We start from the raw sequence: 23,332 nt of genomic DNA, 5'->3' as shown, positions 1-23,332 counted from the left end.
CAAATACAAGCTTTGAGTGTGAATTCTGCTTTTTTTTCCCTTCTTAACAGAAAATACCAGCCAGCTGGCCAGGAATCCCTAAAGCGGCAAGCTTCGACCACAAACAAACCCTCTTCTTTGTCCCCACAAGCCATCAAGCACATTTGGGTGCGCACCGCCCTGATCGAGAGAGTGCTTGATAAAATTGTGCAGTACCTTGTGGATAACAATAGGTAAGAAGAGTGCCAATGTTTGCTTGGGTTATTTTTTTGTTCATTTTGTTCAAGGGGTGGTATATACAGTTCACTTTTCAGAGCAGTGAGTTGTGGATATTACACAAGGTTTTTACGTACTTCCGTCATACCTTTGCGTGGTGTGGGAAGTTTCTCTATTTTTGCACAGTATTGTATATGGTGTTTTTACTTATATTGATCACTAGGAGGCAGTGTGTGACTAATTTCATTCTCTATATAGGGACTCATCAGACATACAGGTAATCCTAGATTTAGGACTGAGCCTGGAATTATAGTTGCAAGTCGTGGCAGGTCACCATGTGACTGCACCCAATTTTATGACCTTTTCTGCTGCAGTAAACAACAGTGGTCATTAAGCAAACACAGCAGTCAAAAAACAAATCCATTTTTTTTATCCAGCAAGTGTTTTTTGCCAGAAACTGAAAGTAAACAGCAGAAACTGGCAAAAACCACCAAAAATTGCAGTCATATAACCTTGGGACACTAATCAGAATCAGAATAGAGCTGGAAGGGACCTTGGAGGTCTTCTAGTCCAGCCCCCTGCGCAAGCAGGAGACCCTATACCATTTCAGACAAGTGGCTGTCCAGTCTCTTCTTAAAAACCTCCATTGATGAAGCGCCCACAACTTCTGGAGGCAAGCTGTTCCACTGGTTAATAGTTCTCACTGTTAGGAAGTTTCTCCTTAATTCCATGTTGCTTCTCTCCTTGGTTAATTTCCATCCATTGTTTCTTGTCCTGCCTTCTGGTGCTTTGGAAAATAAGTTGACCCCTTCTTCTTTGTGGCAGCCCTTCAAATACTGGAATACTGATATCATGTCACCCCCGGTCTTTCTTTTCTCTAGACTGGCCATACTCAAATCCTGCTACCGTTCTTCATATGTTTTAGTTTCCAGACTTATAATCATCTTAGTCGCTCTTCTTTGCACTTTTTCCAGTCTCAACATCTTTTTTGTAATGTGGTGACCAAAACTGGATGCAGTATTCCAGGTGTGGCCTTATCAAGCGGTACTAATACTTTACGTGATTTTGATTCTGTGCCTCTGTTTATACAACACTGTTTATACACTGCAAATGGCTGTAAATGTCAGCCGGTTGCCAAATGCCCAAAATTAAATCGCATAACTGTGGGCGGTAATGTATGCAGCTGTTGGAGCTCTGGAATTGGGTCCTAAATACCTTTTGGGGGATCCGTCATAACTTTGAAAAGTCTCTTAGTGATTGGTTGTTAAGTGAGGAGTATCTGTAGCAAGGGAGGGAAGGGATCTTGTCAATTCATAGCGTTTCCCATGGATTTGGGTTTCATTTCTGCCTAAGGAGGCCTGAAAAGGAAATTCCCGTCTTTTCCTGGCAATGGGTGAGATTGTTCCTAGCTAGTGGGACCTCATCAGCTTCAACAGACCTAATTGCAGATGCTAATGGACAAAGCTGGGGCTTGGAACTCTAGCCCCATCTATAGGTGAAATGGTGCTACTTCTCCCCTTTAAGATTGCATGTCTTCCTAGGAACACAGGAAATCATCTTTTTTAGGGACTTAGAAGTTAGACTGAGGTGTTGTGCTAAGAATTAATTTGGCTTGCTTTATATATGAGGCCAGCCATAGTGGTACATTATAAGCTGGGTTGAAAGAAAGCAGGACTGTGAGAGTCCAACTGAAGTTTACCCATCGAAATTCTGCCTTACCACAAAGAGGATTAGGGGGCTGGAGGCTAAAACCTGAAGAACGGTTGCAGGAACTGGGAATATCTAGTCTAGTGAAAAGAAGGACTAGGGGTGACATGATAGCAATATTCCAATATCTAAAGTTCTGCCACAAGCAAGAAAGAGTCAAGCTATTCTCCAAAGCACCTGAAGGCAGGATAAGAAGCAATGGATGGAAACTAATCAAGGAAAGAAGCTTGAACGAAGGAGAAATTTCCTGACAGAACAATTAACCAATGGAATGACTTGCCTCCAGAAATCGTGGGCGCTCCATCCCTGGAGGTTTTTAAGAAGAGATTGGACAGCCATTTGGGTGGAATGGTAGGATCTCCTGCTTGGGCAGGGGGTTGGACTACAGGACCTCCAAAGTCCCTTCCAGCTCAGTATTCTGTTATCCCCTTATCATCAGCTGAAGTGTTTCACAGACTCAAGATGTTCCCACCACTTACTCTCTGGTTAAGGATTAGCTCTTTCTATCCCTTTGATTCCTTTAGCCCAGGGGTAGGCAATCTTGGCTCTTTTATGACTCATGGCCTTCAACTCCCAGAATTCCTGAGCCAGCTGTGCCAGCTGTGCTGGCTGAGCCAGCTGAGCCAGCTGTGCTGGCTGAGGAATTCTGGGAGTTGAAGTCCACGAGTCATAAAAGAGCCAAGGTTGCCTACCCCTGCTTTAGCCTCACTTGGTAGGTCAGAAGTGGTTTGCTAGTTCCTTAACTACTATTTTATTTATTTTTTCTTTTGTACCCTTTTTATTGCATTCATACCCCAACTTTCTCCAGGAGTTCAAAGCAGCATCCATAAGGGGAATTCTGGGAGTTGAAGTCCATTTCCAAGTGCTGGGATTTAAAACACTGGTTTAGATTTAGGATGGGAAGATTGAAGCCCTAATCCTGCATACCTCACTAAGCAACATTTTTATGATGTTATCCATTAAGGTCGTGTTGTGTTCATATTTTTCCTTTCTTTTTAATTGATTGTGGGGATTTGTTTCTTCTAGCAAATATTATGAGAAAGAGGCATTATTGGCTGATCCAGTATTTGGACCCATCTTGGCTTGTCTTCTAGGTAAGTATCCTTCCTAAATATTATTTCCATGCAATTTTGAAGCACTTCATTTCCCACTGTATTTTCCAGAGATGTTTGCAAAAATTAAAACATGAATCCCAAATGTAATACAGTTGCACCAGAGGAACTGGGACATGGGGTGTGAATTGGTATGATTAATCCTATTTTTCTTAGAGCCCCCCTGAATTAGATTGTAAGATTATAAGAGTTTCAGAATAAAAGGTATTAGAAATCTTCGTGGGGACTATATAAAATATAACAGTTCAAGAGAAGGATTTAAACTCATTCATTCCCTCCATTTGTACCCCATTTTTTTTCCTGGATCTTCACAGTGTTTGTAGAGGTCGTCACAAATTTTATCTCCACTACAAAATTGTGAAATTGGGATGGAAGATATTTTTATTGGCCCAGAGTCACACAGAGTCAGCTTTGTAGTTGGATGTGATTTGAACATGGGTCTCTCCAAACCAAGGCCAACATTTGAAGTGTTACACTACAGGTAGTCCTTGACTTACAACCATTTGTTTAGCAACTGCTTGAAGTTACAAGAGCACTGAAAAAAGTTGCTTATAACTGGTCTTCATACTTATGACTATTGCAACGTTCCCATGGTCACATGATCAAAACTCGGGTGCTTGGCAACTGGCATATATTCACAATGATTGTGGTGTCCTGGTGTCATGTGATCACCATTTGCAACCTTCCAGCTAGCTTCTGACAAGCAAAATCAATGGGGAAATCTGGATTTACATAACAGCTGCATGATTCACTTAAGAATTGCAGTAATTCGCTTAACAATTACAGCAAAAAGGTTTGTAAAACTGGTCACGGCTCTCTTAACAACCGCCGTGCTTAGCACGTAGAAATTCTTATTCCAATTGTGGTCATAGGTCAAGGACTACATATACACTATCACACAAAGAGGAGATTTAAACTATACATGCACTACAGTTTTCCCTTCCTCTTCTTTTCCTCTCCCAGAACCTGTGTGCTTCACTTATCCTTGGGGGCAGGTCAGTGAAACAGCTGGATTTGACATTTAGAGAAACAATCAATCTGTGCTGTTTTCAGCATTTGAGGGTTGAACCTTAATGCATCACTCCACCAAGTAGAACCTATTTTCAAGATTAACTTGGAGGAGGAGGCAGAGTGGCAGAATCTGGGTGGAGTTAAAAGAGGGATCAACCTAGAATCCCTGCGTAGCCACAAGTAAACTTAAGTCCAACTGAATTCCATAGACCCTTAGCTAACTCCAAGCAAGTATTAACTATTAGTTGAGAAGATTTCTATGCATAGTCTGTTTAGCAATAAATCAGTTTAATTAGACCTTCAGGTATGGATCTGGTAGTTCATGCCTGACACCACTAAATTTAAGACACACAAGGTTGGGAGATCCGTAGCTTTCCAGATGTTGCTGATCTGTAGCTTCCAGTATCCTTCTTCAGTAGCTGTGATGGCTGAATTATAGTCCCGTGGCTTGAAAATCAGCCAGCTGGCCCCCAGCATCATGCCCACAGGGAGATAAAATGAGCTAATATAGAATTTCAGACATTTTGTAGTTTTACTTATTGTGCCTAGCTTTCCAGCTGTTCCTCCACTTTTACTACCATGTTCCTCCTCCTGCTAAAGAAGACTCACAGCTAGTTGAGTTCAGTCAACATTTTTATTTGAAAAGATGGAGGATGCCATTTTGGTGTTTGTGGTATTCAAGATTGGTCTAGTAGGGAGCAAGATGGCCTTCCCTCCTCTTCCACATACACAAGCAGTTCATTTTTAAAACAAAATGGCCGCTATAAGAGACACAGGCCTGAACACCGACTATTTTGCTGACATTTCCAGATCTAGTATTGGAAATTAAGACCTTCTGTCTAATGACAGGGCCAGCCTTGACCTTCCAACTCAGGAAGTGGGGAGGCAAAATGTATTTTTCATTTACATCAGCGTCTCTCAGTCTTAGCAACTTGTAAGGTGTGTGGACTTTAACTCCCAGAATTCCCCACCCAGAATTCTGGGATACAAAGTTCATACACCTTAATTGCCATGGTTGAGAAACAAATGGTTAAACAGATGAAGGTTTCTAGAGGATTGGTCAGCCGACCTCAGTTTTTAGGCCTCTTTGGTAGAAAAGAAGCGTGCGACTCTATTCCATTTCCTCTGTCTGGCTTTCAGTTGGGCCTTGTGCTCTGGATTACACCAAGATGAAAACGGCTGACCACTTCTGGACAGATCCCTCAGCAGATGAGTTGGTCCAGAGGCATCGGATTCATGGAACCCACAGTCGCCAAGACTCTCCTTCTAAACGGCCAGCCCTAGGAGTAGGTGATTTTTTTCTCCTTTAACATCCCTCAAATCTTTCTAAATAATAATTTTGGAAGACTTATACTTACTGCTTTCTTGTATTTCAGAACGTTTTGTAGTAACAGCATGAGTTTATGCAGGCTTCTTCAGAACATCAGGTGGTGGCAACAGGCAGTGAAGGAAGTGTGCAAACCATTTCAAACTCAAATGGATTTGAATCCAAACACACCATTTTGATCAGACACAGGCTTTCCTGATCATTTGCAAATGTTCTGAACTCAAACAACTCTGTTTTGATCCAGAGTAGCAGGAGCAGCTTATATTGTGCTAAAAAAAAGCTGTTTTGCACTCTGGATGGGATACAATCTATTATCTCCCTTTTATGAATGGTTTTGCACAGCTCTGCTAATATTATGTCCAGGATTTATATTGCAAACTAGGTAGCCTGAATTAGGTAGCCAATTGGCATTGTAATATAATTTATCTTTTGAGTCTTAACAAAGGATGGGTAAATAAATTCTTGGTTCTCTGGATTTTGCTGAATAAAAACTCATAGCAGCTCTTGGTGTCTGCATCTGCTGGGCCTTGAAGTTTCCTCTGAAATCTACAAATACCCCATTTCTGTAAAAAGGGAGATGATTGATGGGTCACCGTGATGCAAAAAAGGTATTGAGATTCTAGAAACAGTACAGGGAATAGCAACAAAGTGATAAGAGATCTGGAGTCTAAACCATATGAGGAATGAGGAATGCGGTTATTTCCGCAGACAAAGGATTTAGTTCATACTGGACAACCTGTGTCCCATTAGGTCATAATTTCAGAGATATTTCCTTACCAGGTTTCTCAATTCCTTCAACACAGCTTCTCATATACTGCCTTCACTTGAAACCTTGGGGTACATTGAGAGATATATCTGCCTTGAAAATTACCCATGTTAAACTGTATAGCACAAACAACCATCAGCACAGGAAATGTTTTATGGCACTCTTTATTATGTCATAATCTGCTTTATAATAAATGTTTATGTCATAAACTGTTTTAATAAAATTGGCCAAATTCCAATCCATAGGACGCTGTATAGGTTCCAGAATTTGGATGCATTCAGTAAGTTAGCCCATTTCATGTACCTTGGTTCAAAAAATAATGCTCAGTGACGCACCATTTCACCCAGTTCAAGGTTACAGGAATCACAGTTTTAGTAGTAGGTTATACATCTCTTTCTAATAATAATAATAATAACAACAATAACAATAACGGAGTCGGAAGGGACTTTGGAGGTCTTCTAGTCCAAAACCCTCATCAGGCATGAAACCCTATACCATTCCAGACAAATGGCTGTCCAGTCTCTTCTTAAAAACTTCCAGTTTTGGAGCATCTACAGCTTCTGGAGGCAAGTTATTCCACTGACTAATTGTTCTAACTGTTGGGAAATTTCTTCTTAGTTCTAAGTTGCTTCTCTCCTTGATTAGTTTCCATCTCATTTAGGAAAATCTTTCTTGAGTTGACTTCAACTCAGTGGGGACAGCTTGGTAACAATAGTTTAGCCATTACATTCTGGTGTAAACATCTCCTGACTTGTTTACTTTTATCCAGTAGCAAATATGAAGGAGTATTTGCATCTAGTGATGTCCACCATAGAGGACCACAATAAGCAGGATGGTAGTCATGCCAATGTTATCTAAACTCAGCTCCTTCGCACATGTATGCAATGTCAAAAAAACATAAAAAGGGTTCGACTATATTACAATTGCCATTTGGTGTTTTTTATCCTCCCTGTGAATGTCCCCTATTCTTGTGACATCCCAGGGCACATTTCATCCTTTTTTCATAACTAAAGTTAAGAGAACACATCTATGGTTCTCAGCATTTTCCAACTTCCCAGTCAACCCTGCTTTGCTTTTTCAGATCAGCCAATATCATCTAGGTCAGGAGTATCCAACCTTGGCAACTTTAAGACTTGTGGACTTCAACTCCCAGAATTCCTCAGCCAGCATGGCAGTTGGCTGGGGAATTCTGGGAGTTGAAGTCCACAAGTCTTAAAAGTTGCCAAGGTGTTTCCACCTGCTGTAATTTATTTTAGACAGGCAGATTTTACGTTAGAAATTGAATTGTTCATGCAAGTTACTTGGAGTGGATGGAGAAGCTTCAGGAAATAGTCTGTTAGTTGATTGATGATAAGGAAACCAAAATCTTTTGTGGGGAGGCCAGGAATGGGAAGGACAAGCTTATTCAGTTATTTTTAAAAAAGAAATTGCAACAATAGAGGCCTTGGTGGATGTTAGTTGAACGGTGAATAGCTTGCAAGGTTGCCCTTGAAGAGGATTTATAGCTCATCTTCTTCTTGGTTGTATCCTGATGTCAACGTTGGATTCTTGTGTGCATCAGATCAGGAAGCGTCACTCAAGTGGAAGCACATCGGAAGACCGCTTTGCAGCTTCAGCCAGGGATTATGTGGAGTCGTTGCATCAGAACGCACGGACACATTTATTGTATGGGAAGAACAATGTGCTGGTTCAGCCGGTAAGTGGTTAGGGACACAATATATTATGTCAGGTACAAGTAATCCTTGACTTAGAACCACAGCTGTGATTAGAAAAATTGATAGTCTGGTTGTTAAGTGAGGTATCACAACCACACCCAATTTTACACACTTTTTTGCTGTAGTCATTAAACGAATCACTGCAGTCATTAAGCAATGTATCATGTGAACACAATTTGCAATTTCCCTGCCAGCTTCCCCATTGACTTTCCCTGTCAGAGTAGGATAGGATAGGATAGGATAGGATAGGATAGGATAGGATAGGATAGGATAGGATAGGATAGGATAGGATAGGATCTTTATTGTCACTTTAAATGTACACTAATCAGCATACATTAAAATGAGAGTTCATTACATACAGCTCTCAAAGGGTAAGCACCTCCAATATACACTGCCTAAGCATGACAATAAATAAATAAAATAAATTATGCATACACACACACCCACACACATACACACCGCAACTGTCATAAATGTGAGTGCCAAGCACCTAGATCACAATCACATGACTGCAGGGACTCTGCAACGGCCACAGGTCTAGGGCTATCCTTTTTTTCCCCCAGAACTGTTGTGACTTCAAATTGTTACTAAGCGAATGGTCATAAATTGAGGATTACCTGTACCAATGTCTCAACCTCATATGATCAAAGTAGAAAATGAGTTTTGAGCATAAGATTCCTCTCAGGGCCTTTCTTCCCATAAAATAATTACCTCTATATAACGGATTAAACTCTAAGCTCAGGTGAACAAAACATTTATGTCTATGTAGGTTCTTAGTCATCCAAATCATCCCATGATTGTCCCATGGTTGGAAAAGCACCTTTGGGACAATCGTTCATTTAGTGACTGTTCAAAGTTACAACAGCACTAAAAAAAAGTGACTTACATTTTTCACACTTACGACTGTTGTGACGTCCCTGTGGTCATGTGATCAAAATTCAGACGCTGGGCGACCGGCATGTATTTATGACGGTTGCAGTGTTCCAGGGTCATATGATCACCTTTTGTAACTTTCCGATAAGCGAAGTCAATGGGGGAAGTCAGATTCCCTTATCAACTGTGACAAGAACAAAACATTTATGTCTATGTAGGTTCTTAGTCATCCAAGTCAGGGGGCAAAAATTCACTTAGCAACTCTCTTGCTTAGCACCTGAAATTTTGGCCTCAGTTGCCGTAAGTCAAGGAATACCTGTTCTTCAGAAAATGTCCAATATTTTTGTCTGTTTTTTTCTTCTTTTTATAACTGTTGGGGCAACTTTTGGAACAGAAAGACGACATGGAGGCCATTCCGGGCTATCTCTCTCTTCATCAGTCTTCTGATTCTTTAACTCTGAAATGGACACCAAATCAGCTCATGAACGGGAACCTGGGCGATTCGGAACTGGAGAAAAGGTAAGGCGTGGCAACAGGGGTTTGCTTGGGATGAAAGACTAAAAGTGAAAAATTAAAGGCAGCAAGGAAAACAAAGAGAGATTTGCTCCTGGCAAATTCCAAAGTATTTTCAGCCAAGCATCCTTATTAAATTCTAAACCGCTCAAGAGAAACAACGAAGGAAGAAAGCCGTGTTCAACTATGGGAGCAAAGAACCAGGAGTCTGCTAGAATCTGTTTCTCATTCACAAATTTTATTCAAAGCCACCAGCTTTTGCAAAGGTGAGGCTTGCTCCGTCAGATTCAGATGTTTCTCAGCCTTGGCAACTTTAAGAAGTTTGGACTTCAACCCCCAGAATTCCCCTTCTCTTTTCAACTATTGTCACACTTCAGTGTCACTGTTATCTCATTTTCAGCATCTACTGGGACTATGCCTTGATAGTACCGTTCAGCCAAATTGTCTGCATCCATTGCCATCAACAACGTAAGTCTTCCCATTTTATGGGCTTGAATGTCTACAAAAGGAAGTGGCAGTGATTTAAGAGCACTCCTCTTCTTAGAGTTGCAGTAATTCATGAAATCTGTCTTGAAATGAATTGTGTTAGCTTGTTAAATAATTGCACTGATTTCATTTGGTTGATGGTTTAACCTTGTGCATGGTGGATTTTAGTTGCTAGCTGTCAGAGAAGGAATTTGAAGTGGCCGGAGAACTTTGTTGATGAAGTCCAGGAAGCAGGATGACTAATATGTTAAGTAAGAGAAGCTAGTAATTGCTGGAACAAAATGCCACCCCAAATGAGCACCTGTTGTTGGGGAGGGTCAGAGATATTTTTCACAGGCTGCAAGTTTGTCACTGTTATAATAAGTGGCTGCAGCTCTCTCTCTCTCCCACCTCCCTTTCATCTAAAAATAAAATACAGAAGAAATTGTCTGCTTACTCATATAAAAGTAAGTCTTCCACTATAAACAGATACACCTAAAACTATGTGAACCTTTCAGGGATCCACCTTTGAAACTGAACCACTTTTTGAAGGGTAGGATATTTCCTTCACCTTGCTCTGAAGAAATTCCCTGAAGATTGGATTATTTCTTTTCTGTCCTGGAATGGAAATTCCATCCAGGTCTATATCAGCATTTACTGTTAACATTCGTATCCAGCTTATTTTTTGTGGTGGCAGATCTCATGATTCCTGGCTCAGCAGCAGTAATTGTGAGAGGGATCTAGGTGTCCTAGTGGACCACTTCTTAAGTATGAGCCAGTAGTGTGCTGTAGCTGCCCAAAAAGCCAATGCAGTACTAGGCTGCATTAATAGAGGGATAACATTAAATTCATAAGAAATGATAGCATCGCTCTATATTGCACTAGTGGAGCCACACTGGGAATATTGCTTCCAGTTCTGGTCATCAGGATACAGAAAAGATGTCAAAGCCCTGGAAAATCTGCAGAGAAGAGCAATAACGATAATAAGGGTTCTGGAAGCTAAATTGTAGGTAGATCTTCTAATCTATCTATCAAAGATTGGGGGGACATGTTAACTCCAGTACTTGAGGGGCTGTCACAAAGAAGAAGGTATTGACTTATTTTCTAGGGCAGGGGTAGGCAACCTCGGCTCTTTTATGACTCAGGGACTTCAACTCCCAGAATTCCTGAGTCAGCATAGCATAGCTGACTCAGGAATTCTGGGAGTTGAAGTCCATGAGTCATAAAAGAGCCGAGGTTGCCTACCCCTGCTCTAGGGCACCAGAGGCAGGACCAGAAGAAATGAGTGGAAACCTGTCAAAGTGAGATCCAACCTAGAAGTAAGGAGAAATTTTCTGACAGCGAGAGCAATTAATCAGTGGAATAACCTGCCTCCTGCAGTTGTGGATGCTCCGTCACTGGAGGTTTTCAAAAATAGACTGGACCACCATTTGATGGGGATGGTACAAGACTCCTGCCTTGAGCAGGGGGTTTGGACTAGAAGACCTCCAGGCTTCCTTCCAGCCCTGTGATTCTATGAAATGGATGTATTTCTCTGCAATTTCTTTGTCACACACTTTTGGTCCTGCTTAATTTCAACCAGGGGTTGTGTTTTAGTACTGCAATTCTGTACTACCTTTGTTGCTGTTGTTTTTAAAGAAGCCAATAGCAAGCAACATTTATCCCTGCAGCTGACCAAGGTGGGACTTTGGTGCTGGTGAGTCAGGACGGTATCCAGAGGCCCCCACTCCATTTTCCACCTGGTGGACATCTCCTGGCCTTCCTTTCTTGCCTTGAGAATGGCCTCCTCCCCCGTGGACAGCTGGAGCCCCCATTGTGGTCCCAACAGGGAAAGGTAAGGCTAGATATTTCAACTCTGCAGAATCATTGGTCTACTTCAGCCTTCTCCAACCTGCTACTACCTCTCATGTACAGGTAGTCCTTGTTAAGCAAGGACTGCCTCTGTATGAGAAGGATTCAACAATATCAATTTCTAGAGTAGGAGTGTCTAACTTTGGTCATTTTAAGACCTCTGGAATTCTGGGAGTTGAAGTCCAGAGGTCTTAAAGTTGGATACCCCTATTCTAGAGCAACTTATGATTCCCTTCCTAATTGGCTTCCAGTAACATTACAAATTCCAAAAGATGATAATTCACTGAAATCAGGTAATGCGCATAAGATGATTTCATCCCCTCAGAAGCTGTTAAATGTACTATTGATTGGTGGATTCCTGAATTCTCTTTAAATTGGGATCCATCCCTTGTTGATTTCTCCTGGGTCCTAAACTTTCTTTTATCTGCTCTGCTTTGACAGCCAATCTTCTAGATTGGGGGTTCCCTCTCAAATTTTAACATCCTAAGAAAGATACTTCAAGTATAGTAAATGTTCTCCATCATAGCCCTGCACTTTTCTGGTTTGGCCTCTTTACAAATGTCCCACTATTATACGTGCTTGGAGGTTTAGCTTACAGTTACCCACTCACACATTCACAGCCCTGGTCAACAACCTGGTCAGGTGTGAAGAATCAGAATCACACGTTAAATTCCAGTTAAGTTGATTTATTACTCATTCCTACACACTAGAATCTAGTCAACTAACAGTCAGCACTAAATTAGCGTTAAATAATGGTTAATGAAATTCAAGAGGGGCTGGATTTGGATCACTTGTGGGAACGTAATGACTCCAGGCTGATTCCGCTCTTGACATCACCCCTCCAAGAAGCCCTGTCTCCTCTTCTACATACATTCAAATCACTTCCAACTGAACACTGAGGCACACGTGGTTCTTTGGAACATGTGGAGACCTAGTGAATTTAACAGCAAAACTTTACTGGCTGCAATGTACGTTTGCTGTTTCTCACAAGTACCCACAAACTCATCCACACTTACCCACATCCTTCTCAACTAGGCTGGCGGGCTAATTTGCTAGAGAGTTGGAAGCTGCCACTTGTGGATCCAAGAGTAGGTGGGCTTCAGGACCCCATTGATCCCTCAAAGTCCTTGCTTTGTGGATTCTCAAAACCCGCAGCTGCTTTTGCCTTGTTGGTTTTCAGGTCTGGTAGCTCTTGATGGGGCTTGGAGAGGGGTTTCCCCTGTGCTCAGACCCAATGTCTTGTGTGGTTCAGGTGACATTTTTTTTCCTTTTGTTTCCTTAACGACTTGGCTCCTTCTTAACAGCCTTCCAGTGGAGCAGCTTGCCCTCCGAAATCGTGGGCGCTCCATCACTGGAGATTTTTAAGAAGAGACTAGACAGTCACTTGTCTGAAATGGTTTAGGGCAGTGATGGCGAACCTTTTAGAGACCGAGTGCCCAAACTGCAACCCAAAACCCACATGTATCCTTGGGTGCCGGGTGGGTGTGGCCCATTGGGTGGGCATGGCCTATTGAGTGGGCGTGGCTGTGGTGGTAACGGCAGACTGGGTGGGACTAAAAAGTTCAATCAATCAACTTTGCGAGATCTTTTTTTCCCCGCGAGAAATTGAAATTGATTGATTGATTGAACCTTTTTCCCCACACAGCGGCAAAGGCCTAAAGCGAAAAGGTTTTATAAAACCCAGCTGAAGGCCTAGGACTGGGGCAACGGCATGCGTGCCCACAGAGAGGGCTCTGTGTGCCACCTGTGGCACGCGTACCACAGGTTCACCACCACGGGTTTAGGGCCTCTTGCTTGAGCAGAGGGCTGGACTAGAAGTCCTACGAAGGTTTAAGTTTAAGTTTAAGTTTATTTGATTTCTATACCGCCCTTCTCCCGAGGGACTCAGGGCGGTTCACAGGGCATATATAAATAGCAGTACAAAAATTAAAAAGAAATTAAACCAATGCCCAATTAAAATACAACAACAATAGAATAATAAAAAACCAATTAAAAAAAACCCATATTCCCCCATCAGGCCAGACCAGCTAATTCAAATAAGTGGGTCTTCAGCCCGCGGCGGAAGGATCGAAGGTCCGATGCCATCCGGAGCTCAACCGGCAGTTGGTTCCATAATGCCGGAGCACCCACAGAGAAGGCCCTCCCCCTGGTCCCTTCCAGTTCTATTATTATTCGCCAAGAGATCTTTTAGGTAACATTCCTGGCTTTTGGTCCTCTCTGCTTACCTGCCTACTTCATCTTTAGAAATGGCAGGTTCAGCCCAGTCTCACATCAACTTGTTTTGCAGGGCAAAGTTTTTCCAAAGCTCCGGAAACGGAACAGCCACAACCGGTCGATGGACATGGAGGAAGTGCCATCCGTCATGGAGACAGCTACGGATTATGTCTTCAGGATTATTTACCCAGGCCACAGGCATGAAAACAGTAAGGATTTCTAGTCTTCCGGTTTCTCAGACTGTGTGGGAACGGCCGTGTGCAGAAATTGAGGCTGGCAATCCTCACATTTCATCCAAACAAACTCTTGAAATGAATCCCAGGTAGTCCTCGACTTACAACCACAACTGAGCCCAAAATTCTTGTTGCAAAGTGATACAGTCGTTTAGGGAGTTTTGCCCCATGCTGCAACCTTTCTTGCCCCAGTTGTTAAGTGAGTCACTGCAGTGACTAAATTAATGTGTTGTGAAGTTAAGTTAGTTGTGAAGTGAATTTGGCTTCCCCACTGACTTTGTTTATCAGAAGGTCACAAAAAGTGATCCCATGACCCCCGGGGATACTGCAACTGTCATAAATATGAGTCAGTTGGTCCCATACAGGTGGTCCTCCACTTACGACCAAAATTGAGTCCAGGATTTTTGTTGCCAAGCGAGACGTTTGTTAGGTGATTTTTGCCCCTATTTACAACCCTTCTTACTACAGTTGTTAAGTGAATCACTGCAGTTGTTAAATTAGTAACATGGTTGTTGAGTGAAACTCGTTTTCCCACTGATTTTGCTCATCAAAAGATTACAAACTGTGATCACATGATCCCAGGACACTGCAACTGTCATGCATATGAACCAGTTGCCAAGCATCCAGATATTTATTATGTGACCATGGGAATGCTACAACAGTTGTAAGTTTGAAAAATGCTCAACTGTCACTTTTTTCAGTGCCCTTTGAATGGTTAGTAAATGAATTGTTGTAAATCAAAGACTACCTATATCTAAATTTTGATCACATGACCCTGGGGCTGCTACAATAGTTGTAAGTGTAAAAATTATCATGTCACTTTTTCAGTGCCATTGTAACTTTGAACAGTCACTAAATGAACGGTTGTAAGTTGAGGACTATCTGTTTAAGTAACTTTAAAATCAACAGTACCTTCAGCATCCTAGAGCAGGGGTAGGTAAGCTTGGTTCTTTTATGACTCGTGGACTTCAACTCCCAGAATTCCTGAGCCAGCCATGCTGAGGAGAAAGGGAGAGGTTTCCATGCTGAGCCATGCTGGCTCAGGAATTCTGGGAGTTGAAGTCTACGAGTCACAAAAGAGCCAGGGTTGCCTACCCCTGTCCTAGAGTAATAATAATTTGTAATTATTAAATTTTTGCCACCCGACTCCCAGCAATTTTGGGTGATACTTAAATGCTCCAAAGAACACGCAGCAAACAGAGTTTCTATTAACTTATAAAAATCTTTATTAAAGTTTTTGGGAGTTGGGCAGCATACAAATTTGATAAATAAATAGAATTAATTATTTAACTTACAATTGCTTAAGTATTGCAAGTGGTCCTTGGCTTACAACCTTTCATTTAGTGACTGTTCGAAGTTACAATGGCATGGGGGGGGGAAAGACTTATGACTAATCCTCGCATTTACAACTGTTGCAGCATCCCCACAGTTGCATGATGAACATGTAATTTGGCAAGAGGAATGTATTTACAACCATTCCAAGGTCATGTGATTACTATATTTGTGGCCTTCCCAGCTGGCTTCCAACAAGCCAAGTTGAGGTGGGGGTGGGGTGGGGTGGGAAGCTGGATTCACTTAACAACCGCAATGATTCACTTAAACCAGGGGTCTTCAAACTTGGCCCTTTTATGACTTGTGGACTTCAACTCCTCAGCATGCCTGGCTGAGGAATTCTGGGAGTTGAAGTCCACAAGTCATAAAAGGGCCAAGTTTAAACACCCCTGATTTAAACAATCTTGACAGAAAAACTTAGTAAAATCAGGCATGATTGTCTTAACAGTCACCTTGTGTATCCATAGGAGTAATGTACTATCTGAACATGGAAATTTGGCTTTGTTAGCCTTAGTCTAGAACTGTGTGTGTTGTTGTTTGTGCCCCTGAAATGGCCTTCCATGTGACCATGTGACCAATTGTGATCGTAAGTCGAGGACAACCTGTATACAAACTCACACATGCACACATTATTCATTTGTCGCAGCACAAAACTGGTGGCCAAAGAATGCACCAAACAATTGCAAGCATGACTTGCTTTCCCACTTTTCTTTTCAGCATTCTAGTCCTCATTCTAGTCCTCATCCGATTTCAGCCTTGATTTCCTTATCTTTGCACCTTGCACACATTCTTGTCTAGGATTAAATTTTGGTAATCTTTCTCCAGATACCTCTCCCATTTTTTGAAGCTCCTGTGACATAAGCCACAGATTGCAAGAATGTTGTTGTTGTTGTTGTTAGTTGCGAAGTCGTGTCCGACCCATCGCGACCCTATGGACAATGTTCCTCCAGGCCTTCCTGTCCTCTACCAGATTGCAAGAATACAATACACTTTTAAACTCTTGAGCAGGGGGTTGGACTAGAAGACCTCCAAGCTCCCTTCCAACTCTGCTATTCTGTTAAATGAACAGCAAATTATAAACAGGGAATCCTTGACTTATGACCAGTCGCTTAACCACCATTCAAAGTTCCAATGAATCTACTGGGGGAGGAGGGGAGAGGTGTAATTACAACTTGATTTCAACATTCTGACAATTGTCCCCTCTCCCAAATGTGGTCACATGAGTAAATAATGACCATCTCCAGCTGTTTGCAGTGTGACCACAATTTTTGGCATTTATTTGCTTTTTTGTTTGTTTGTTTTGTAAAACCATGCCCTTGCTTAACAACCACAGCATTCGCTTAACGACCAGGGCGGCTACTTTGCAAACTCCATGTTTGCTTAACAACCAGCACAAAAAGAAGTCATTGAATTGGGCCAGTCATTTACAACTGTCACAATTTATGACTGTAATATGGTTGTAAGTTGAGGATCACCTGTATAATATCATCCTCTTGGTATGATGTGCACACTGTGAGAAATGGGGACATCCAGTCTCTCAGTAGTCTATGGCGACAGCCATAGACCTGAGGCTGTTCTGTAGTCTGTTCTGTAGTCCTGGGCAGCTAACAGTCAGGATTTCAGTGTCCACAGAACAAGGGGCAGAACTAAACTTCCTGCAGGTGGTCATAACTCGATTCTTTTGTGGGAAATAATATAACAGGGGTCTTCAAACTTGGCTCTTTTATGACTTGTGGACTTCAGCTCCCAGAATTCCTTAGCCAGCTTTGCTTTTCTGGGAATTGAAGTCCACAAGTCAAAAAAGGGCCACGTTTGAAGACCGCTGTGATATAATATTATTGCAGTTTTAATGTTGAGGTTATATGGGTTGCTAAACCAGAATGGAAAACCTACAATCTTGCAAGAATGAACTCTGGCACCCTTTGCAGGACCCCTGAGTTTCCACCCCTGTGCTAACCCATAGATTAATTGCTGGGATAAAATAGCTTTATAAGCTATATTGTGGATGTTGCTTTGGTTAACCAGAGTTAAAATTAAAACCAGATTTGTCTGTGTTTGAATGTCCCAGCAAAAATAAATGAAAGGGCAGACAAACCTCCAGTTTTCTTCTGACATTTTCCACCAAGAAGAGATGCATAACATTGGGGTTTGTGTAATTTATTCTTGTTATACTGAATTACTTTTTTTTACTATCACATCAAAATCAGTTAGGTGGGTTCTACTGTATCTTGCAGGCCAGAGGGACTGGCTGGTGACATAATGCTCAGGAGTTTTGAGGACATTTTTATGCCTTTTTTTGTTTTCTGTGTAGGCAAGTTGACCAACTCCAGATGGAGTAGAATTGGAAGAAGAATCTGTTTCAGATCCATTCTAGTTTATCTGTTCTCAGTGACTGGACAGTGATTTCTTAGCCTAAACAACTTCATTAGTTTGTTATACAGGCAGTCCTTGAGTTACAATCGTAATTTAACCCTGCAATTATAGTCTTAAGTCATGACAGTAATAAAGCAGGTCACTGAATGACTAGACCTGATTTTATAACCACTTTTTTTTTTGCAGTGATTGTTCACTGAATGTGGCAGTCGAATAGCAAGTGCCATGTCATTAAGTGAACCCATTGTGCAGTATGGGGCTGTTTTTGCCAGAAACTGGAAGTAAACACTGATTTTTGACAAAAATGCAGTAAACCATGAACATATGACAGCAGAGAACTGCAAATGGCCGTAAATGCCAGCCTGTTGCTGAGTGCCCAAAATGTGATCATGTAACCATGATCGCATGGTCATCGTAACTAGGAAACTAGAATAGAATAGAATAGAATAGAATAGAATAGAATAGAATAGAATAGAATAGAATAGAATAGAATAGAATAGAATAGAATAGAATAGAATAGAAACTTTATTGTCACTTTAAATGTACACTAATCAGCATTTCATTGCATTCAGCTCAAAAAAAATACCATTATGCATACACACACAGATATGACACAGAGAAACAACAGTCTAGTTCAAATGTATGTGTGTGTGTGTGTATACATACACACACACACACACACACACACACACACGGCGGGGGGGAAAGAGAATCCTGCGAATTTACAAGACAGATGGCATAAGGAACAAAGCTGTTGCAGAATCTAGTAGTCTTGCTATAAATACTTTGAAACCTCCTCCCAGAGGGGAGCAACAGAAACAGACTGTGAAGTGGGCGTCTGGGATCTCTAACAATGCTTCGAGCTCTAAGCACATAGCACTTGTAAGCAGTGTCCTGAATAACGGGAAGCGGGCTTCCTATAATCTCGGCTGTCCTTACCACTCTCTGTATTGACCTTCTACCTGAGGCTCTAATACCACCAAACCAAACAGTGATGCAGTTTGTTAAGACGCACTCAATTGTGCCTCTGTAAAAAGTTTGTATGTTTGTTTGTTTGCTTTATAAAATTTATTGGCCACCCATCTTATCACAAGTTCTTTTTGGAGGGGTCTGTTGTAATTTTGAACAGTTGCAAAGTGACCGATCATAAGTTGAGGACTATCTGTACAGATAAACAGAAATAAATACAGCCTTTCGTGTTGCTCTATCTGTTGCTCCAGAAGGAAAGTGGAAAAATGAGTGAAAAACATTCATTGCATTGTGTAACATGCTAAACTAGGTTAAAATGGAGCTGCGTCAATTGTGGTTCATCATGACATAGAATCCAGCCATTATTCTTAAAATGAACATTTTAAGCCAACATATAGTTAATGAACTGTATGACGATTCATAGGAGTAATGTATTATCTGAATGTGGAAATTTGGCTTTGTTAGCCTTAGTCTAGGATTGTGTGCATTGTTGTGTGAGCCCCTGAAATGGCCTTCCATGGAGAAAAAGGTAAGGATTTTGTGAGCGGAATCTGGTGGATTACGTGCAGGTTTGATTGAGTGAGTAATCTGCTAGCTAAAACCTTACGAAAACATCACCTGTTGTGCACCGGCATTTGGATGAGCGAAATACAAACTCAATGTTGGATAGAGAAGATGTTGGTTGGAAATTAAAAGTTCTGCAAATCCATGAAGATGGAATTATATACTGCCCCCTAAAGGAGGGGAGGACCACATGTCCTTTTAAGACTTGATTGTCAATCTTGGCGCCCGTTTTGTTTTCTTATGCTCCTCTTTCACTATTTTTTTGAGCAGTAACTATTAACTACCACCACTTAGCTGCCAGCCGCTCTGCCTCCGTTGACGATGACGAGGAGGAGGAAGACAAGCTGCACGCAATGCTATCCATGATCTGCAATCGGAACCTCACAGATTCTAAAAGGATGAAAGGTTTTTATCCTTCTCCTCCCTGCCCTCCCAACTCACCTCATTTCCCCCACTGGCACTCAATGTACAACAGTGTTGGCATTACTGCAAGGTCAGCGCACTGCTGGGGCACCCTTATGTGTCAGGGAAATCAATTGCATGGAAAGAACAAGAGAAGAGAATATTGTCTCTTTTTCCAGCCTGTCGAAAAGAAGGATGGGAGGTGAGAGGACATGATAGCAGTCTTCCAACACTTGAGAGGCTGTCACAGAGAAGAGGGGATTGACGTATTCTCCAGAGCACCAGAGGGCAGGACAAGGAGCAATGGGTGGAAGCTTGTGAAAGAGAGATCCAACCTAGAAATAAGGAGAAATTTTCTGTCAGTAAGAACAATTAATCAGTGGAACATCTTGCCTCTTTTCAGTGCTCCATTACTGGAAGTTTGCAAAAATAGACTAGACAACCAATTGAGGCTTGTGGGTGTTCCATTGCTGGAGGCTTTTAAGAAGGGACTCCTTGAGCTTGGTGCTTTGACACTCAATGCTCTCTTGAGCTATCTTAAGAGTCCAAGCAAGACATTTGTTAAGTGTTAGTAACATGTTTGTTAAGTGAATCTGGTTTCCCCACTGACTTTGCTTATCAGAAAGTCAAAAAAGGGGATCACATGACCCTGGGACATTGCAACCGTCAGAAATAGGAACCCGTTGCCAGGCAACTGAATTTTTATCATGTGACCACAAAGATGCTGCAATGGTCATAAGCCGGATTCACTTGACAGTCGTGTTACTGACTTAACAACTGCAGCAATTCACTTAACAACTGTGGCAAGAAAGGTCATAAAGTGGGTCGAAACTCACTTAACAAATGTCTTGCTTAGCAACATAAATTTTGGGCTCAATTGTGGCCATAAATCAAGGACTATCTGTACCTGATGGTTCAGTGGAGAATCTTCTGTGGAATGCTGTGCCATGGAATTCTACTCAATTTAACGTGGAAAAATACTTCCCTAGATCAATTACGCTTTGTGTATGGAAGTGTCTTAGGCCACCTGCTCTGAATCGTTTATATCCCAGAACCAGTAATCTTGGCCATAGAGCTACCTGAGAGTCCAGTTCATGCACTCTTCCCTTCCAAAAGAAAAGAGACATCCCAAACCGTGGTTTCCCCCCACCCAATAACATATGTCCCTTATACATATGTAGTTAGAACATCCAAGATGTTTCCAGTTTCTACAGCTCCATCCTGTTGAGCTAAAAAAAAGTTGCAGAAAGAGACCAGTGGAATTATGAAGTGGGGAAGTTATTATCAACTTAATTTCCACAGTAAGATAAGAGGGGTTGTGATCGGGGTATATAAAATTATAAGAGTTGATGTGAAGACATTCCTTGCATCCTACATCTGCATCCCAGGGTTGCCCATGGGAACTGTATTATGCAGAGAGATTTAGGACAGATAATTTAACCAATGGAATTCTCTTCCATAAGGTAGGGTGAACGTGATATACACGAACAAGTTGAAACGGAGATTAGACATATTTATGGAGGAGAAGGATATCCCTGATTCACAGTCATGATAGCTTTGCATTGACTCCAGCCACAGAGGAAGAAGACACCTTGTTCCCTGTCTCTGGGGACCAGGATGACCATGGTACTTTTGAGTGCCACCTTGATTGAGGGTCACTTGGGAATAATGTTCTGAACTAGGCAGATGGTTGATTTTCTCCTTTGGTTGATACTATCCTTGGAAGTAAATCAAAGGTCGCATACCCCCTATCTACATAGGAAACCCTTCTAAAACGTTGTGCATTAAGAATTCCGATTGGTGTGCTCCCTGATGTGCTTAATGACAATACTGTTGTACCTGGTTTGCTCTTCATTCTGCTTCGAGTCCCTTGCAATTTCTTTAACCTTTTGCATGTGTCTAAAAATTTGGCAGAGATCCATCACCGCAACCCAAAAACCTTTAAGCTCATTCTGAAGATGCTGTTCACTCTAATTCTTCACTAATTCAGGTACCTTTCATCTGAATTCTTAGGGTCTGTGGGGTTCACCTTAAAAGGACACTGTTTATTCTTTTCTTAGCAACAGCAATAATTCCAAGATCTTTTCTTACCAATGGAAGAGAAAAGTGGGAGGGGAGGGAACTCTCCCACCCCTTTATGATTGACTGTAGATGTTGCCATAAATACTGGCTTGTTCAGCTCGTTCCTGAAGAATTAAAGGTGAAGAGCACTTGGTTGTTTGCTTGCTTTTGTTTCTGTTCTCTTTCATGGCCCTGATTAGCTTTTACAGCTTGATCTTATTTTTGTTAAGCATTTTTGATCACACTAACAACAGTGGCCCCTTTCCTGCTCCTCTCTTTTGCTACGAACAACCTGACAACACCTGACTCTGTTACCCTATCCCTCTTTCCCTAACATCTCACCGTTGCTCCCAAAATTAAGCTCCAGTATTAGCTACAGGAATGCATGCTTGGCATGTTGCCGTTTCCCCCTTTTTTATTATTTTGTGTTCCGCCACAGTTTTGAATGTGCTGCTGTAAAAACAGGGCAAAAACATTTGCTTGCATGGTTTTGATTAGCTGGCCTTTCAGGCTGAACTGTTTGCGTTAACAGACATTGTGGATGAGCTGAAGGCCAGGCATTTATGCAAAAAGCATAAACTGGGTTTTGTCTAGTTTTCTTTCATTAAAAAAAAAGTTAAGAAATCCGATCTATGGAGATTCTCAGTCATCTAGGTTATGATTGTCCCAAAGATGCTTTTTCAAGAGGCAACTAGACTTTCTTTGTTTTTCCTTGAAGGCCTTTCGCTTCTCATCCAAGACGCGTCTTCAGAACTGAAGAAGCTTCTTGGATGAGAAGCGAAGTGTCTTCAAGGAAACAATCAAGGAAGTCCAATTCCCTTTTGGAAAAGTATCTTTGGGGTTAAGAAATTTGGGGCTTTTTAAACAAAGTAATATTTCGCAACAAATCTACTTTCGCGAAATGGGCTGTGTAGAAACGTAATAAATAAATAAATATTGTATATGGAAAATATGGGGAACATGTGTTGGAAAATTTTGCACTGTATGTCCTTTTCTTTCTTGTCCACACTGTAGCTCAACAAAGCATGACCTGCTCCAGTCCAAGAAAAAAAAAAACAAGAAATTTTGTGCAAGTTTTAATCTTCGCCCTCCTTTTCCCTTCTCTTTTCTTAGATATTAATGACATCACTGAGATGCAGGGATATGGTGCTGGCCTCTTTTCATGGCAACTGGACCACTACAGTCAAGGTTCCTTATGTCTCTCGTGCTCCACAGGTGGCTCTCCACACAACCTGCCCAGCTGCTGCACTTGTATCCATGACAGGTGAAGTAAACTCTTTAGAATCTCTTTTCAAGCCCCATGAATGAACGTTGAAAAATTCTGAGGCATTCTTGACGGAGGAAAAGTAGCTACAGCCACTCGCTGAGATCAAGAAGATTATTAGGGCTTTTAAGGTAAAGGTAAAGGTTCCCCCACACATGCGTGCTAGTCGTTTCCAACTCTAGGGGCCGGTGCTCATCTCTGTTTCAAAGCCAAAGAGCCAGTGCTTGTCCGAGGACGTCTCCGTGGTCATGTGGCCGGCATGACTAGACGCCAAAGGCGCACGGAACGCTGTTACCTTTCCCACCGTAGTGGTCCCTATTTTTCTACTTGCATTTTTACGTGCTTTCGAACTGCTAGGTTGGCAGAAGCTGGGACGAGTAACAGG

The 23,332-nt window shown here is 41.8% G+C and overlaps 1 protein-coding gene across 6 annotated transcripts in view; it reads left to right on the top strand.

The window, feature by feature from the left end:
- The window catches only part of SGSM2 (small G protein signaling modulator 2), a 136,401-nt gene that overhangs the window by 87,860 nt on the left and 25,209 nt on the right, over window positions 1-23,332 (top strand). For 4 of the 6 annotated variants that reach the window (XM_083379677.1, XM_083379675.1, XM_083379676.1 and 1 more), the window contains 10 exons: window positions 51-212; window positions 2,929-2,996; window positions 5,166-5,311; window positions 7,680-7,814; window positions 9,101-9,225; window positions 9,620-9,687; window positions 11,355-11,518; window positions 13,823-13,958; window positions 19,491-19,625; window positions 22,797-22,947. In XM_083379677.1, the coding sequence (XP_083235803.1) occupies window positions 51-212; window positions 2,929-2,996; window positions 5,166-5,311; window positions 7,680-7,814; window positions 9,101-9,225; window positions 9,620-9,687; window positions 11,355-11,518; window positions 13,823-13,958; window positions 19,491-19,625; window positions 22,797-22,947 (1,290 nt within the window). The remainder of the gene's footprint in view (window positions 1-50; window positions 213-2,928; window positions 2,997-5,165; window positions 5,312-7,679; window positions 7,815-9,100; window positions 9,226-9,619; window positions 9,688-11,354; window positions 11,519-13,822; window positions 13,959-19,490; window positions 19,626-22,796; window positions 22,948-23,332) is intronic. The other 2 variants (XM_083379680.1, XM_083379679.1) reach the window with 1 other exon arrangement.

This window comes from Vipera ursinii, assembly GCF_947247035.1.
Source record: "Vipera ursinii genome assembly, chromosome: 1".
In the NCBI taxonomy this organism is placed as follows: domain Eukaryota; kingdom Metazoa; phylum Chordata; class Lepidosauria; order Squamata; family Viperidae; genus Vipera; species Vipera ursinii.
The sequence above is the reverse complement of the archived record's forward strand: the minus strand, read 5'-3'. Positions and strand labels throughout refer to the sequence as shown.